At 46.4% G+C, this 16351-nt stretch overlaps 1 protein-coding gene across 2 annotated transcripts in view; it reads right to left on the bottom strand.

The window, feature by feature from the left end:
* Positions 1-16351, bottom strand: part of PDE10A (phosphodiesterase 10A) — a 305877-nt gene that overhangs the window by 236614 nt on the left and 52912 nt on the right. The window contains exon 1 of one of the 2 annotated variants that reach the window (XM_039245526.1): positions 5987-6261. The exons of the other annotated variant lie outside the window; for it this stretch is intronic. Coding sequence (XP_039101457.1) covers positions 5987-6002 — 16 coding nt within the window. The 5' untranslated portion in view covers positions 6003-6261. Of the gene's footprint in view, positions 1-5986; positions 6262-16351 lie in introns of those variants that run through there. 2 annotated transcript variants of the gene reach the window in all.

Raw genomic sequence — 16351 nt, 5'->3', positions numbered from 1 at the left:
AACTCAATCACAACAACCATGAGGAAATCATAGATTTGTACAGTTATTTCCCCTCACTTAACAAAGTGTTTAAATCAAAACAAATTAGGAAATGGGACAGAGTTGCTTTGCCCAGATACTTTCTCGTCGTTATCGTATTGGTCATCTGGAATATAAAAGCAGTAAAGTAAGAAAAGAGGTATTTTTATTGGGAAGAGAAGGAGAAGCAGAGGGTGGAGTGAAACAGGGAAAACTGAAAGCATAATTCATTATAAATTAGCATCGTCAAAAGGTCTATAAATCTTCAGCCAGCACACAGGGGTCTTTTCTTCCCAAGCCCCCAAACTAGCTGAAGCACTACATCTCAAGCGCTTTCCCTGACAAGTATTTTCAGCATGGCTTTGTTATTTTTTCAAGGAAGAACTTGGAAGAAGTCTTAAGTTTTGTACTTGAAATAAAACTGGTGTGGTTGCAGTCCAGTGCCGATGGCGAAATTATTTGTGTATTGTTTTGTTTTGCTTTGCTCTACTACAGTAAACCTGTCAGTACTGGCTGCAGTCTCTCATTCAAAGCCCAGGGTTTCCAATAACAAGCCCCACAGCTGTATGGGGCAGGCTGCTGGAGACGAGAACGGCCACAAGCATTACTCATCTGGTCCTGCCCTGCTCTGCTATCCTGGCCGAAAGGCAATGTCAAGTTCACCTCACACTTGGGACACACAAAGGAAGAGCTCAAACAGCTCCTCAAAAGATACTTAAAAATGTTACTGTAGCCGCTGAATACATAGTAGCCGGACATAAATTAAGAATATAACCTATCTGAGATTGCTTTCCACGGGTTTTATGCTGTTTGCCAGAAGAAAGGAACTTAATCTACAAAGCTGACCCATTCATTCATCAGTGCTTTTTGTTTAAAAGACTACATTATGTGTTTTTAAGAGATCTCAAATATCTATTTTAAAATACAAATAGACAAAAATGCTATTATCACATTTAAAAAAAACATTCATTATTGTAAAATCAATTTTAGTTGAAATCCACACACACGCACACACACACACGTATATATATGATAAAGTTCAAAATGCCCTAATTAGGAAAGTTGGTGAGATGATTCAATATTCTAAAATGAGCAAAAGCGGCATGAATATGGGATACTAAAATAAAATAATATTTAAAAATCAAATAATTCACATATTGATGATTACATCCACAAAATCTACAGCTATTATTAGGACATTACATAAGTCACATTTCAATATCTTTAAAACCTTATAGTAAATATTTATGTTTTAACAAAGAGATTTTGATTATAACTTAAGAAATTTTAAAAAGGCAAATGTACTCCCCAACTAATCATCTTGTAAGGACACTAATTATATAAGTGATGTAGGTCATTCTGAATAAGTTAAGGATGCAAAAGAGTATCTAGTCAAAATTCCAGACATATTGAAAACTTTCCTCAGATTTCTTGTTTTATCATAGCCCATGAAACAAACTATTCTAAGTGAGCTAAATCATCAATACTAATACTTGTACCATCAGATGAGATTCCTACTGAACCATAGTAGCCTGTAGTACATAAGCTTTCTATTAATTGCCTTCTACATGGATTATTTGAGATAATAATTTTTTTCATTCCTGGTAAGGAATAACTCTATTGTATTGGATTTGAATTTGAGATAGCAGTATATAATAAACAATAAACTTATTGGGGGGCGCCTGGGTGACTCAGTCAGTTAAGCATCCGACTTCAGCTCAGGTCATGATCTCACAGTTCGTGGGTTCGAGCCCCGCGTCGGGCTCTGTGCTGACAGCCAGCTCAGAGCCTGGAGCCTATTTCAGATTCTGTATCTCCCTCTCTCTCTGACCCTCCCCTGCTCACGCTGTCTCTCTCTCTCTCCCTCTCTCTCTCTCTCAAATAAATAAAACATTTAAAAAATTAAACTTATTAGGTAACTATATATATTCTTAGCTTTAAATACTAAAAATTCTTAAAAGTACTAATACCCAAATGCAGTGAGTGCATGTAAGGCTCAAGTCTTAGTTACTAAATACCCTTCTCCATTAACAGGCTCAGGGCTCCTTGGAGAAATGTCTGATTCCCGGTATGAAACAGGAAAACGAAAGTAATTATGGAAATATCTGTGCTAGAAGGCCAAGAAATATCTAAGGCTAATGGGCAGTATGTGAAATGGACTAAGGAAACGTTTTGCAAGGATTCACACGGGCCAAATCAGGGGTAGTTTGAGGATCAGAAATAATATATCTAGCAGTAGACTGCTATATATTATTAAATATAAAAGGAAAATGGATAAATGTGGTAATACATTATTACACAATGAAATGTAAAAGAAATGCATGGGTCCCTATTAATACCCAAAGTAAAACAAGGAAAGGAGTGGCTCTTCTGTGTAGGATAATTCAAACTTTAAGTGAGGGCGGAATAGTAGAATTTTTCAAAAAACATCCTTCTGTAAACCTCAAAGTAATAGTTCAACTAAAGATAATCAATGAACGCTAAAACTATGTGAATAACTGGGTGTTGAGAACGGATATTCACACCACCTCCAAGTACCATTCCACACATTAGTCATTACAAAGGAGAAAAGATACCTTTACAGCAGAGACATCTGGCAGACACCAACTGAACCCATGAGCACATTTAGCATCACTAAAAATAGAACTGACACTATGTGATACAGTGAAAACGTGTGCAGAGAACGATATACTCTCCTGCAGAATCTCATAGAGAAGTAGCATATGAAGGGACGGCAGGAGGTAAGGCTGGTAAACAAGACCCGGATCATGAAGTAGGGATTACCTCCAGTCTATGGACGATGAAACGGAAATTCAGAGACATTAAAATCCAGTATCTCGGCATTGGCAAAGCTGACTTTTGAACCAAGTCCATCCGGGTCTAAAATCCAGATTCTTTTGACTACAGGAGCCTGGCAATCTCAACCTGATCAATCCATTCTCCCACAGTTTGCAAAGAAACTTGGCCGAAACTTTGATGCTATCCTTCACAACTTTCTCCCCAACTCCACACCCAAAGCATCAGGAAATCCTGTGGGCTGTACCTTTAAAATATATTCACAGCCCCACCATTGCGCATCCAGTCTGCTGCCTCCACTGTGGTCCAGGCCACCATCATCCTTTGTCTGGACTGCTCACTGGCCTCCCAACCTGTCAGCTTCTCAGCGCAGAAGCCGGGGTGGTTTTAGTAAGTCAGAACAGGCCATTTCTCACTTCAAAACCCTTGACCGGGGGCGCCTGGGTGGCTTAGCCGGTTAAGCGTCCGACTTTCGCTTGGGTCATGATCTCGCGGTTCGTGGGTTCGAGCCCCGCGTCGGGCTCTGTGCTGACTGCCAGCTCAGAGCCTGGAGCCTGTTTCAGTCTGTGACTCCCTCTCTCTCTGACCCTCCCCTGCTCACGCTGTCTCTCTCTCTCTCTCTCTCTCCTAGTAATAAATAAAACATTAAAAAAAATTTAAAAAAAAAAAAAAAAAACCCTTGACCGGCTTCCTGTGTTACTTAAAGAACAGACAAAACTTGTAATGGGGCTCTGAACACCCTTTGCTTATTACCTCCCTTGCTCACTCCCTGGCCTCTGTGCATTGCCTCCAAATATTCCAGCCATGCTCTCAGATCAGGTTTGCACACTTGCTCTTTGTTCCCTCTGAAAACCTTGTCGCCCGCCATCTGCATGGCTCACCTGCTTAAAACGTTTGCTCAGATTTTACCTTCTTGGTATGGCCTTCCCTGCTTGTATCAAAAGGATAAGTATACTCCCTCTCCCCCTGAACTGCTGCATTTTTCTCCATAGTACTTATCTCCAACCTGATGTGCTATTTACTTATTCTAATTTTTTTAATGTTTAGTCATTTTTTGAGAGACAGAGAGACAGAGCATGAACAGGGGAGGGGCAGAGAGAGAGGGAGACACACAATCCTAAGCAGGCTCCAGGCTCTGAGCTGTCAGCACAGAGCCCAACTGGGGGCGTGTGGGGGTATGTAGCTCAGTTGGCTCAGCGTCCAACTCTTGATTTTGGCTCAGGCCATTATCTCATGGTTTCTGAGTTCGAGCTCTGTGTCGGGCTCTACAGTACAGAACCTGATAGGGATTCTCTCTCTCCCTCTCTCTCTGCCCCTCCCCTGTGCACTCTCTCTCTCTCTCTCTCTCTTAAAATAAATAAACTCTAAAGAAAAAACCCAACACTTTAAAAAGACTTTTCCTCCCACTTATTTTTTGTTGAGGAAAAAAAAAAAGACCCAAACCTGTCAATCCACTGGTTAACTGAAACACCAATATATATTTTGGCAACTCTTTAATTGCATCTGAGAATGGTTAAAATTCTTTTTGCAAAAGTTTAGAAGCAAACTTTACTACTCATAATTGAATTTCTGTTCTTATTTCCACATTTTGGAGAGAGATCACTCCATATGACTAGCTCTATCAATGAGATGGTAAAAATATAACTTTTAAGAGTTAAGGGCAAATGCACTGATAGCTTAAAGTTAGCTTTTCAAACAGGAAAGGCAACTGACAAAATACTTTTCAGTAAAACTGTACTTAAAACTTGCCAAACTTAAAACATTGGTTCAAAAGTTGTTCCCCATCATGAAAAGGGAAGTTCTTCCCCTAATCTGTAAAGAAGGTACAAATGTGTTGATGTTGGGCAATGGGCCCGTGCTAATATTCTTCAGATTTGTAAAATGATAAAAATAATAAATGCAAGCTCATAAGGATTGTTGTAAAGAATAATAAAGATATTGGATGTAAAGCTTCTAACATCCTGCCTAGAACATGATCTTTGCTCAATAAATGGTTCCTTGGGTTCTTCTATTTTCTGCAACGCTCATATAGAAAGTAGAATCACAAATCCGTTTTCAAAGAAAAAAGTTCCCTCATCTCCATACTTTTTCAAAGAAACCGGGAAGACTCAACATTACTAATCCTGGACTAGCGGTTAGAAACGTGCCTTTGTTACCAGCCAGGAGTGTGGCTACGGACCTCAAAGACAAATACGTCACCACTGCCTTTGCCCCGGTTCATCCTCTCTCGTCTCTGGAAGAGATCTCCAGACGTGTCTATGGAATGCTTTGCTCCCACCTGCTACCTCACCCAGATGCACCCTCCAACCCTTCAAAGAAGTGAGACGCCAGCCCTTCCAGAAAGTACCTCCACGTCAGTCCGAGATCTAACCCAGGCAGCCTAACGTCTTCTGATCTCTTCTCCACTCTGGTTACTTTCAGGACCAGCAGGGATGAACTTTAAAGAACACAATCAGCATGAATTTTAGGCGGACCCCTCCCTACTGCGACTGCCCTGAGTCTCCACCATGTGTGTGACAAGTGCGCTGCTGAAACACAACACAGGCAAAGACCGGACACAGGGTGCGGTGGCCCTGGGCTTCAGAAGGCAACCGGACCTGTGTATGCAATCCTCAGTTTACCTCCCTTGCTTCGCAATCAGATGCAAATCGCTGCACGAATGCACGGCGCTCCAGCCAGTTCTGGGTTGGGCCCCATCTGTCTTCCTTGCACATGTTGGAAAAGTGAACAATCAGAGGAAACCTTAAAGCCACGGCCTCCGTCACCTCCCCCATGCTGACTAGGGAGATCTTAGCAGTGCCTGTTTCACTGCCGTATCATAAAGCAGCTACTTAGAGAACCCCAGGGTCTTTAAACAGCCTTCACAGAGGCGCACCTGGGGAGCTCAGTTGGTTCAGCGTCCGACTTTGGCTCAGGTCATGATCTCCCGGTTCGTGGGTTCCAGCCCCACGTCGGGCTCTGTGCTGACAGCTCGGAGCCTGAAGCCTGTTTCAGATTCTGTGTCTCCCTCTCTCTCTGACCCTCCCCTGCTCACACTGTCTCTTTCTCTCTCCCTCTCTCAGAAATAAATAAAACATTAAAAAAATAAACAGGCTTTGCAGAGCACCAGATACACCGTAAGCGCCTAATAAGCAATTCGCTGCTGCATCGTTTGAGCAAGCCCCCTCCTCACCATATAATCTTGCCATACCACAGGTAGCCACGAACTGCCAGGCTCGCAGGCGGAACGGGACGCTCTCGGGCCACCAGCTCGGAGCCTCTACGCAGGCCTCGCTGGCCCCTGGGGCAGCCTGACTCCTCCGGGCTGCATGGGGCGCGCGGGCAGTCCTGGGGACGGACACTTGCACAAGCCCTCGGGTCACTTCCTTTCCACGCAGAGTCACAGCTGACAGCAGGGGGGGTCTTCTCCCGCCCGACTCCCGCAGGCCGAGCAGCCACCAACCGCCTTCCAACAGATTCCAACTGCCGAGGCCGAGGCCGAGCCTCTTCCCTTCGGCGCCGCTGACATCACAGTCCCAGCCTGGAACCCTCACCTCCCCGCACCGCACACCCCTCCCCGCCAGAAGCTTCCGTCTGGCTCAGGCGACATTTCCCACCCAGGCGGGCATCTGACCCCTGACGCTCATTCGCCTTCACCCCTCCGGGAATTCCAGGGAAGACACGCTGGGTTTGGGGCGTGACAGGGGGACCCACGGCCAGGAAGGCCTGCAGACCTTCTGGTGTGCGAACCGCCCTGCACAGAGTGGCGAGTTCTCAGGCACGCCTGTCTAGGACAGTGAGTTCTCTGTAGAGTGAGGTTGTAAGATCAGGGTAAAACTTAATCCGATGAGAAAGCAGGTTGTCATTTAAGGGTCTTTATTTCTATTTGAGAAACCAATCTGCCAACCTGTGTGTGTGTGTGTGTGTGTGTGTGTGTGTGTGTGTGTGTGTGTGTGTGTGGATGTCCTAACATGTCCTTCAATTTACAGCATGGCGATTCGTCCTCGGGGGCTCACTGTTACAAAGTCAGGGCTCCTTCCTCCTCTCTCTCCCGTGGTCGGAACATCTTCCCCTTGTAATAACTTCCCCGCCGTCTCCTCCTCTCGGGGTCCCACGGAGCCTCGCGTCGGCAGATTTACGTCCCTGTGTTTCCTCACCAAACCTTCCCCTCACACAGCGCCTACTCCAGGAGGCCCCTGAGACCACTTAATCAAGGACGCAGAGGAGCGTCTGCCCACGGACGTGCGCCCAGGGCCCGCCAAGCCGCCTCTACACACCAGAACAGGACTGTATCAAGTATAACCGCACACGCGTATTTCCAGTGCTGCTCCGGGGCTATTCCCTCCACTCGTGTGTCCCAAATAAGGAACTAATTCTTTAAACATACCGGCAGCAGAAAGCAGTATTAGCCAAATCTAGTGTTTCAAGATTTATATTAAATACGATTGCGATGTTTTTCCTCTAGCTACTCAAATGCAAGAGTATTAACGTGTTTTGCAAACGGTTCTGTATTACCCGTAACTTGCTAACATTCACTGAGTGCTTGCTGTGGACTATGCTGCGTTTGATGTCACTTAGTGGTATTATAATACGCGATGCGTCCAGCTGCCCTGGGAGGGACAGAGGAGGCAGCCAGTGCACAGATCCTGGAGACTCCAAGACTTTTAAGATGCCGTCGCCCTAGCCCTCAAAGTCATTGCACAGGAGTACTCGCTTTCAAGATGTCCTCAGCTCTGGGTGCCCCACGCCCTGACTTTTTTACACTAAGAACTTGCTAACAGACAGCTTCTTAGTCCTTCAAAACACTTTACATCGATTAGTCAGGCAGGCTGTTCTCTGATGTTTTTGTCCTTCCATGCATTAAGTAACCAGTAAGGCCTGTCGCCTGCCTAATTTATTATTGATACTTTATGATCGCACTGTTTCTTCTCAAAGTCTCTCAATATAAAGAGGTCCATACTGAAGAGCCTCACCGACTACCACAATATTGAATCCAACTTTATCCTGGCTGCAATAACTATAATGTGGTAGATGTCAGAAAATGAAGGAGAAAACTGCTTTTATAATCAATACTTAAAAAAACTTTTTTAATGTTTATTTGAGAGAGAGAGACAGAGCGTGAGTGGGGAGGGGCAGAGAGAGAGGGAGACACAGAATGTTAAGCAGCTCCAGGCTCCGAGCTGTCAGCACAGAGCCAGACACGGGGCTCAAACCCACGAACCGTGAGATCATGACCTGAGCCGAAGTCGGAGGCTTAACCGACTGAGCCCCCCAGGCATCCCCCTAATCAATACTTTTTTTTCTTAAAGCAGACACCACAATCAGGATATGCTGAGCAAAACAGGTGGATAAGACCCGTGTGTACTTTCCATGCCACCCTTTGCTCTTCACCACTCACCCAGCCCCAGGCATCTCCACAGGCTTTTCCAGGGACAGGGAAGTAAATCAAGACAGTAACTGTAGCTGAGGCATCAGGCCCTGGTAGCAAACCAGTACCCCCACCGCCAGCCCACACTGTCTCCCCACCTCCTGCCGCACCCACCTCTGAACCACATCACACCCTTTCCCAACTAAACACTCAAGAGATCTAGCCACTACCCATAGGAGGTGGCTCTGCACTATCCCCTGCTAGTCTCTGAGGCTTCATTAACAAATGTACCATTGTAGGGGCGCCTGGGGGGCTCAGCTGGTTACGCGTCCGACTTCGGCTCAGGTCATGATCTCACGGTTCATGGGTTCGAGCCCCGCGTTGGGCTCTGTGGTGACAGCTCAGAGCCTGGAGCTGCTTCACATTCTGTGTCTCCCTCCCTCTGCCCCTCCCCTGCTCATGCTCTGTGTCTCTCTCAAAAATAAACAAACACACAGAATTTTAATGTACTACTGGAATGTCCCTGCACACGCGTCACTTTGGTCACCCTAGAAACTAGGGACGATATTTTAGAGGAGGAGGCACATTTCCCAGGAAGCTGAGTCTCAAGGTCAAGCACGCGGACAGGCTCCTTCCAAAGTCCTGGGAAAAACCCTAGTGATATGTCATTGAGAAACCTACGAAAGTGAGATACTTTTGTGTTCTTTTGCACAAAGAAGGCATCTTCATGATATAAAGTTCAGCCCCACAAAAACCCAGCGCTCCTAAACTGTACCTTATCCAATTGCATGGCTCTGATAGAAAGACAGGTGACTAATGTCTAAACTAGTCTGTGTTATATTCATTTATGTGATGTCAGAAGGTGTTTCTCCTCCAACACGAAAACAAAATTAGTTAACTTTCAGCAGAAGGGAGAGAAGAAGCAAAAGACACATTTCATGCTAAAGAAAACAAAACCATTATGTACTATGACATGCCTCCTTTTCAGACATATCTTGAAACACGTTCGGTAACCCATAGGCAATTTTTTTTTTTTTTTTTTTAAAGTATGGTGTGAAGAGTCTGCAAGAGCAGGTCCACGGCAGGGAGCACGGCGATCCCAAAGGATCCAGCTATATGGCCCTGGTGAAGGAAAACTCCTGTCCCCAAAGGTCTCTGGGCTTACAGCCCATGGAAATGCCTCTAAAACTCCCTGATATTTACTAGGAATTAGCATTGTACTTAAGCGACATGGGGGCCAAGGCAACTGGAAACAGTTAAAACATCATATCAGAGAAGTAACAGTAGCAAAAACGATACTTCTAACACATCACTGTTTGAGGCCGGAAGGAGACTAGAGGAAACAGTAAATAGCCATTAGTAGGAAGGCTGTGGATGGTCCTGCAAGAGCTCAGGCCCGAGACACAGCAGTCTCTCCTAAGCCCTGAGGATCCTGAGCCCCTCCCACACTGCTCACATGACAGGCATTTGCAGGGGCTTGGGAACGCATAGTACAGCTGTGAGCCCTGGGGGTGGAGGGTAGTCCTTTAAGGTGCAACTTCGTGGCAGTCTTTGGCTCACTGACCACTGGAAACAGAGGCAGTCCTAGCAATGTGGAGAGAGAGGGCATATCCGATGTAGCATGTGTTGTCTACAAAGTAGCTTTCACCTAAATGTTTATCCACCAGAAATGAATAAATAAAAAGTGCTACAAGGGAACAGTGGAATCGTATCCCCCAGTTAGAGGAAGCAGGCAATACACCCACACCAGTTACCACCCAACCTGGGAATGTTTCTACGTGTTGAAGGCAATTCTTACACAGCAGGCTCCTTCTCAGATACAAGGAAAGTAAGCGAGCAAGATGGTATATAAAATAATATTCAGGGTTAGCAAAGAGCGTGTGACAAACCAGAAGGCTTTGCCCTACCACTGAATTTACAAATCAGGTCCCCTCCTAGCAGCCATTTCTTCTCTTTTGTAGTTTTCATCACAAATTTTAATGGTAAATTCTAAAAGATGGTTTTTAATGTTTACCTATTTTTGAGAGAGAGAGAGAAAGACAAAGAGAAGAGCACGTGAGGAGGGGCAGAGAGAGAAGGAGACAGAGGATCCAAAACAGACTCTGAGCTGTCAGCACAGAGCCTGACGCGGGGCTTGAACTTACGAACTGTGAGATCATGACCTGAGCTGAAGTCAGACGCTTAACTGACTAAGCCACCCAGGCGCCCCAATAGTAAATTTATCAAGTAACTATTCATGTAATTGCCTTTTTCCTCACTCTGCAGTTATGTTCAGGCAGGGGAGGGGCCGTTATATCCCAAAGATAATCCAGTCCTGAGAAACAAGAGGCACTCAGTAAATATTTCCAGTCAGTGAATCATTATCTGTAGCCTCAAGTGCTGTTTACGCATTGACACCTTATGCATGCAGTCCCTTCTCCTAAAGATCAGCCCAAGTGGCCCAGCTGACTCGGTGACACTCGCGCCTGAATGTCCATTAGCTGGCTACCTCGCAAGCTGCATGATAAAACTGAACTTACCCTCTAAATTCTGTATCCACACTGTCAAAAGCACGCAAAGATAGACACACATGTATCCTTTGCAGCATTACTTGCAAGCGCAAATATAAAGAGATAAACAGGAACAGCCTCATGGGATGGGGTACTGCTTGCCTTTCTACACTAATGAATAAAGTAGACGTGTCTCTATGCACTTAAATGGAATAAGCTGGAAAGTGGCTTGTCCTATGTTAAGTGACAAAAGAGGGGCACCTGGGTGGCTCCATCCGTTAGGCTCTGACTTCGCTTCAGGTCATGATCTCACGGTTGGTGGGTTCAAGCCCAGCATCAGGCTCTGTGTGGACAGCTGGGAGCCTGGAGCTGCTTCAGATCCTGTGTCTCCCTCTCTCTGCCCCTTTCCCCTCTCTACCAAAAGTAAATAAACATTAAAAAAAAAGTTAATGACAAAAGAATGTTGCAAAATGCACTATTTCTATACAAGATATCATTACACACACATGTGGTTTAAAACCTAGGGGAGGGGCTCCTGGGGGGCTCAGTCGGTTAAGCGTCTGACTTGGGCTCAGGTCACGATCTTGTGGTTTGTGGGTTTGAGCCCCGCGTCGGGCTCTGTGCTGACAGCTCGGAGCCTGGAGTCTGTTTCGGATTCTGTGTCTCCCTCTCTCTCTGCCCCTCCCCCACTCATGCTCTGTCTCTCTCTGCCTCAATATTGAATACATTAAAAAAACATAAAAATTTAAAAATAAATAAATAAAATAAAACCTAGGGGAAAATCTAACAGGGTCATGTATGGGGAGGGGAATTTCTCCTTTTATGTCGAACATGGTTCACATCATTGAGTTTTCTCAGTGAATAATCACTACATGAAAAAGGAATGTCAACAGTAATAAAAAGCAGTCAGAAAACAAAGCTTTTCTGCGTTCCTAATGTTTTTTACAAACTTCTCACCCACAGTCACTAAATCCAAAACTTGGTCGTTCTCCCGGGCTCCTTCTTTCCCTCACTGGCGAAACTTTGTAAACAGACACATCTTTATCACTTTTAATTCCTTAGCACTGGAGCAATACTTAGCATTGTTGTATCTATTCTCTCCACCCCGGCCCCCTGACTTAACTCAAGCCTTCATCACGTTGCTCTAAGGGCCATCTACTAACTGGCTTCCTGTCCCTCATCTCTGACACCCCTTCCCCAACTCCGTCTTTGGCTTCCACACTTCCAGAACCTACACAGATTTAACCCTTCCGGGGCTCCCTTCCAGCCTGTGCAGCAGAATTGAGTCAGCTCGGTCTGCCCAGACCACCCAGCAGAACGTCACCTCCCACCGTGTCCGCCACGGGCTCCATAGTTTTCTAATACTAACCTTCTTGCCGTTCCCTAAATCTTCCATAATTCTGTCCGTGTTATCTGCCTTAGCCTGGAATGTGCTTCCCTTTCCTACCTCCGCTGAGAATAAAATTACTTCTGGTTAGGAACTCAAGCCAAGTGTCACCTCCTGCATCAAACTCTCCTTCGTGTCTCTCAAATGGAATGCTCCTTCTTCTGTGCTCTCGCTGAAGCTTCCACCGCATCAATAAAATCAAACAGGAGCCCCCATGCACTGGCCGCTGCTGAGTTCCAGAAACTTTAAATGCTTTGTGCCTCCCAGATTAACGCTACTTTGAGGTAGGCAGCCTTCTGCATTTTATAGCTTACAAAATGTTGAAACTGCTCCCATTTTAGGAATGAGAAAACAGAAGTCAGGAGGGGTGAGGGGAGGGCAGGGGAGTGAGAACTTGCCCAAAATCTTACAGTTAAAGAGAGAGATTTTGATACAGACTATTCCCAGGACCCAGTAGGCCGCATCAGTGTGATTAACACTTTGTTGTACTTAACTTGCTTAAATCTCTTCCTTTCTCCACAAAGTCCTAATCTCTTAGGGGACAGGGACTAATTCGGATTCATGCTTTGATCCTCAGACCTAGGACAGAGCCAGACACAGAGCAGGGATGCCACAGTCAGTAGGGACACAGCTTTGGAGTCACACAGCATGACCTTGAACAAATGCTTTCAGCTCCAAGCCTTGGTTTCCCTAAAAGCGCAAAAGTGATGAAAAGAGCTTTGTATAGGGCTACTGAAAAGCTGTCGTGAGATATCACAAATAAATAAAGCACCTGACCCATAGTCTGGGACACAGCAGATTCTCAAAACTGCTCTCAATGGTTACAGTTTTAGGGGCAGACATCAGGCAGTAAGGGCAAAGTTTTGCTGATGTAACAAACTATCCTAGAATCTCAGTGACTTAAGGATTCGGGGCACCTGGGTGGCTCAGTTGGTTACGCTGCCGACTTCAGCTCAGGGCATGATCTCATGGTTCGTGAGTTCGAGCCCCTCGTCAGGCTCTGTGCTGACAGCTCGGAGCCTGGACCTGCTTCAGAGTCTGTGTCTCCCTCTCTCTCTGACCCTCCCCTGCTCAAGCTGTCTCTCTCTCTCTCCTAGAAATAAATGAAAATATTTTTTTTAATGTTTTATTTATTTCTAGGAGAGAGAAAGAACGTGAGTAGGGGAGGGTCAGAGGGAGAGGGAGTCACAGACTGAAACAGGCTCCAGGCTCTGAGCTGGCAGTCAGCACAGAGCCCGACGTGGGGCTCGAACCCACGAACCATGAGATCATGACCTAAGCGAAAGTCGGACTCTTAACCGACTAAGCCACCCAGGCGCCCCGAAATAAATGAAAATATTAAAAAAAAAAAGAAAGAAAGAAATGTTAACAAAAAAAGGTAAAAAAAAAAAAAAAGAAAAAAGAAACAAGCAAACAAACACCAAGGATCCATCTGCACTCACTAAACTTGCCCACGAAGTCCTGGCGGCTCACCTCTCCTTGGCTCTCACTCAAGAACGCAGAATAAACCTCACAGGAAACATCGCTGCCCCCCCACGGCAGGGGACGAGAACACGGCACACTGGGACCCCTCACCTCCTTCCACATTTGATTGGTCACAGCGAGTTACGTGACATAAGCTTGAAGGGGATGGGGAAACAGTCTCAGCTCATTCTCTGGAGAAAGACTGGAAATATCACATGACTACTGACCGCAGTGGGAGGAGAAGAGCAGCTCTGGGAGCCGTGGGCGAAGCAGGCACAGCAAGTGGGAGACAAGCTGAGGGACGAGAGGGGACAGGTCTGGGCAGGGGCGCCTGTGGTGGGACGTGGGGCGGCTGCAACGCAGCGTGCGTGGGGACCGCAGGGGCTGGGGCAGTCAGGGAAGCCAGGCTGATTCAGGCCGTCGAGCGCACGTATGCGCTAACGCTGGTCAGACGCGTGGTGGGGACCCAGGAGACTGGAATGACATTTGGGATTTTTTATGATCGATGTAGGGCTCTTGATATTCCAATAGGAAGTGTATTTATTCTGTTGTTACCTTGTCATAATTTTTAGGTGAGAGAGGATGTGAGCAGGGGAGAGGGACAGAGGGAGAGAGGGAGAGAGAGCAAGAGACAGAATCCCAAGCAGGCTCCGTGCTCAGTGCAGAGCCCAACGTGGGGCTCGATCCCACGACCCTGGGCTCATGACCTGAGCTGAAATCAATAGTCGGATGCTCCACCGCCTGAGCCCCCCAGCGCCCCTACCTTGTCATAATTATAGTCACATTCTACCTTTCTTGCTTCACAACACAGCAACGTAATTTTTTTCAAAACATTTCTTCCCACGTAGAGAAAAAGTTAACTTCTGGAAATCCACTGACCACAGGACCTAACGACGTGCACGCCCATCGGCACAAGGAGCGGTTTGTCCTCACCGGGAAGGGTTATACTGCACACCCCAGCCCCACCTCAGCGTGGACAAGGAGGCTTTCACGTCATTCTTCAAATACTGCCTCACAGAACACGTCCCCAGGACGGAAGCGGGGCCGGTGCAGAGAGTGTCATGTAGGTGACACGTATTCCCACGTGAGCGCCACAGTCTGTGTCAGCTGAACCTACGGAGCAGACCCCAGCGTGACCTCTGTGAGCATCAGGAGAGAATGCCGAAATGCCTGTCCCGTCAAAGATGTGCTCTATCTATTCCGTGAAAGGTATTTTAAAATAACTCCTGCACTGCTTCTGGGGCCATAACTGAGAACCCGCAGGGTTTTAAATCCAGTTCTTGCCTGTGGGCACCACACCCACTGTGTGCTCATAAACACACCTTCCTTCTGCAAGTCCTTTGTAAGCAAGTGGCCCTCAGAACCTTTATCTGTTAGGGGCTCCTGGGTGGCTCAGTCAGTCAAGCATCCGAATCTTGATGTCAACCCAGGTCTTGATACAACATGAGTTCGAGCCCGGCACTGGGCTGCGCGCTGGGCGCGGAGCCTGCCTAAAAAAAAAAAAAATTAACCTTTATTTGTGACAGAGATTGTAAAGCAAAACAACAATGGCTGCCCAAGGAATCAGAACATCTTTTTCTGGTTTAAGTCCCCGTCCTTAAATTCTTACTTGACTTTTAACAAGGGGCCTAAGTTTCCTCACCTAAGGAGGTGGAAGCCTGACTTCAAGTTTGTTTTTTATTAAAGTATTAAAGTTTATTTATTTTTTTTTATGGGGGGCTAGGGAGGGAGAGAACCAGCAAGGGAGGGGCAGAGAGAGGGGCGGACAGAATCCCAAGCAGGCCCCACGGCTGTCAGCACAGAGCCCGAAGCAGGGCTCGAACCCGGGAGCCATGAGATCACGACCTGAGCCAGAGTCGGACGTTCACCTGACTGGGCCACGCAGGCAGCTCTCCAACTCCGAGTTTTAACGGAAGGGTCTTCGAGTACAAGCAGCTGAGGGCCCAGATCAGTGTTCAGGTCAGTCCTAACACTGTTCCCAGCCCTCGGCTCGGCTTGTCACTCCCTCCTTAAAACCATGTTCTTTTCCACTGACCGAAATTCCAGTGTTTGTTTCTCAACCCTTTCAACTGCCAGAGACAAAATCTCAACTCACAGTCGCTAAGCAAAAGCAAAGCAAAGCAAAACAAAACAAAAGGTGTGAAGCCCTGAGGCTGTCACCTAGTCCAATGACAAACTGTAAGAGAAACACATGACCTGAATCACCCGTTGTCACAGAGCACCTGTTACTCCAGTGGAGCACCTGTTACTACGTTGTAACGGAGCAACCTGTTACTCCAACGGAGCACCTGTTACTACGTTGTAATGGAGCACCTGTTACCATGTTGTAATGGAGCACCTGTTACTACGTTGTAAGGGAGCACCTGTTACTACGTTGTAATGGAGCACTTGTTACCATGTTGTAAGGGAGCACCTGTTACTACGTTGTAACGGAACACCTGTTACTACGTTGTAAGGGAGCACCTGTTACTACGTTGTAAGGGAGCACCTGTTACTACATTGTAAGGGAGCACTGCTACTACGTTGTAAGGGAGCACCTACTACTACGTTGTAAGGGAGCATCTGTTACTCCAACGGAGCACCTGTTACTACGTTGTAATGGAGCACCTGTTACTATGTTGTAAGGGAGCACCTGTTACTATGTTGTAAGGGAGCATCTGTTACTCCAACGGAGCACCTGCTACTACGTTGTAAGGGAGCACCTCCTACTACGTTGTAAGGGAGCACCTGCTACTACGTTGTAAGGGAGCACCTGTTACTACGTTGTAACGGAGCACTTGCTACTACGTTGTAACGGAGCACCTGTTACTACGTTGTAAGGAAGCACCTGCTACTACCTTGTAAGGGAGC

This window comes from Hyaena hyaena, unplaced genomic scaffold, assembly GCF_003009895.1.
Source record: "Hyaena hyaena isolate Hyena2069 unplaced genomic scaffold, ASM300989v1 scaffold_258, whole genome shotgun sequence".
Lineage (NCBI taxonomy): Eukaryota > Metazoa > Chordata > Mammalia > Carnivora > Hyaenidae > Hyaena > Hyaena hyaena.
Note: the sequence above shows the minus strand (reverse complement) of the source record. Positions and strands in the feature narration are given on the sequence as shown.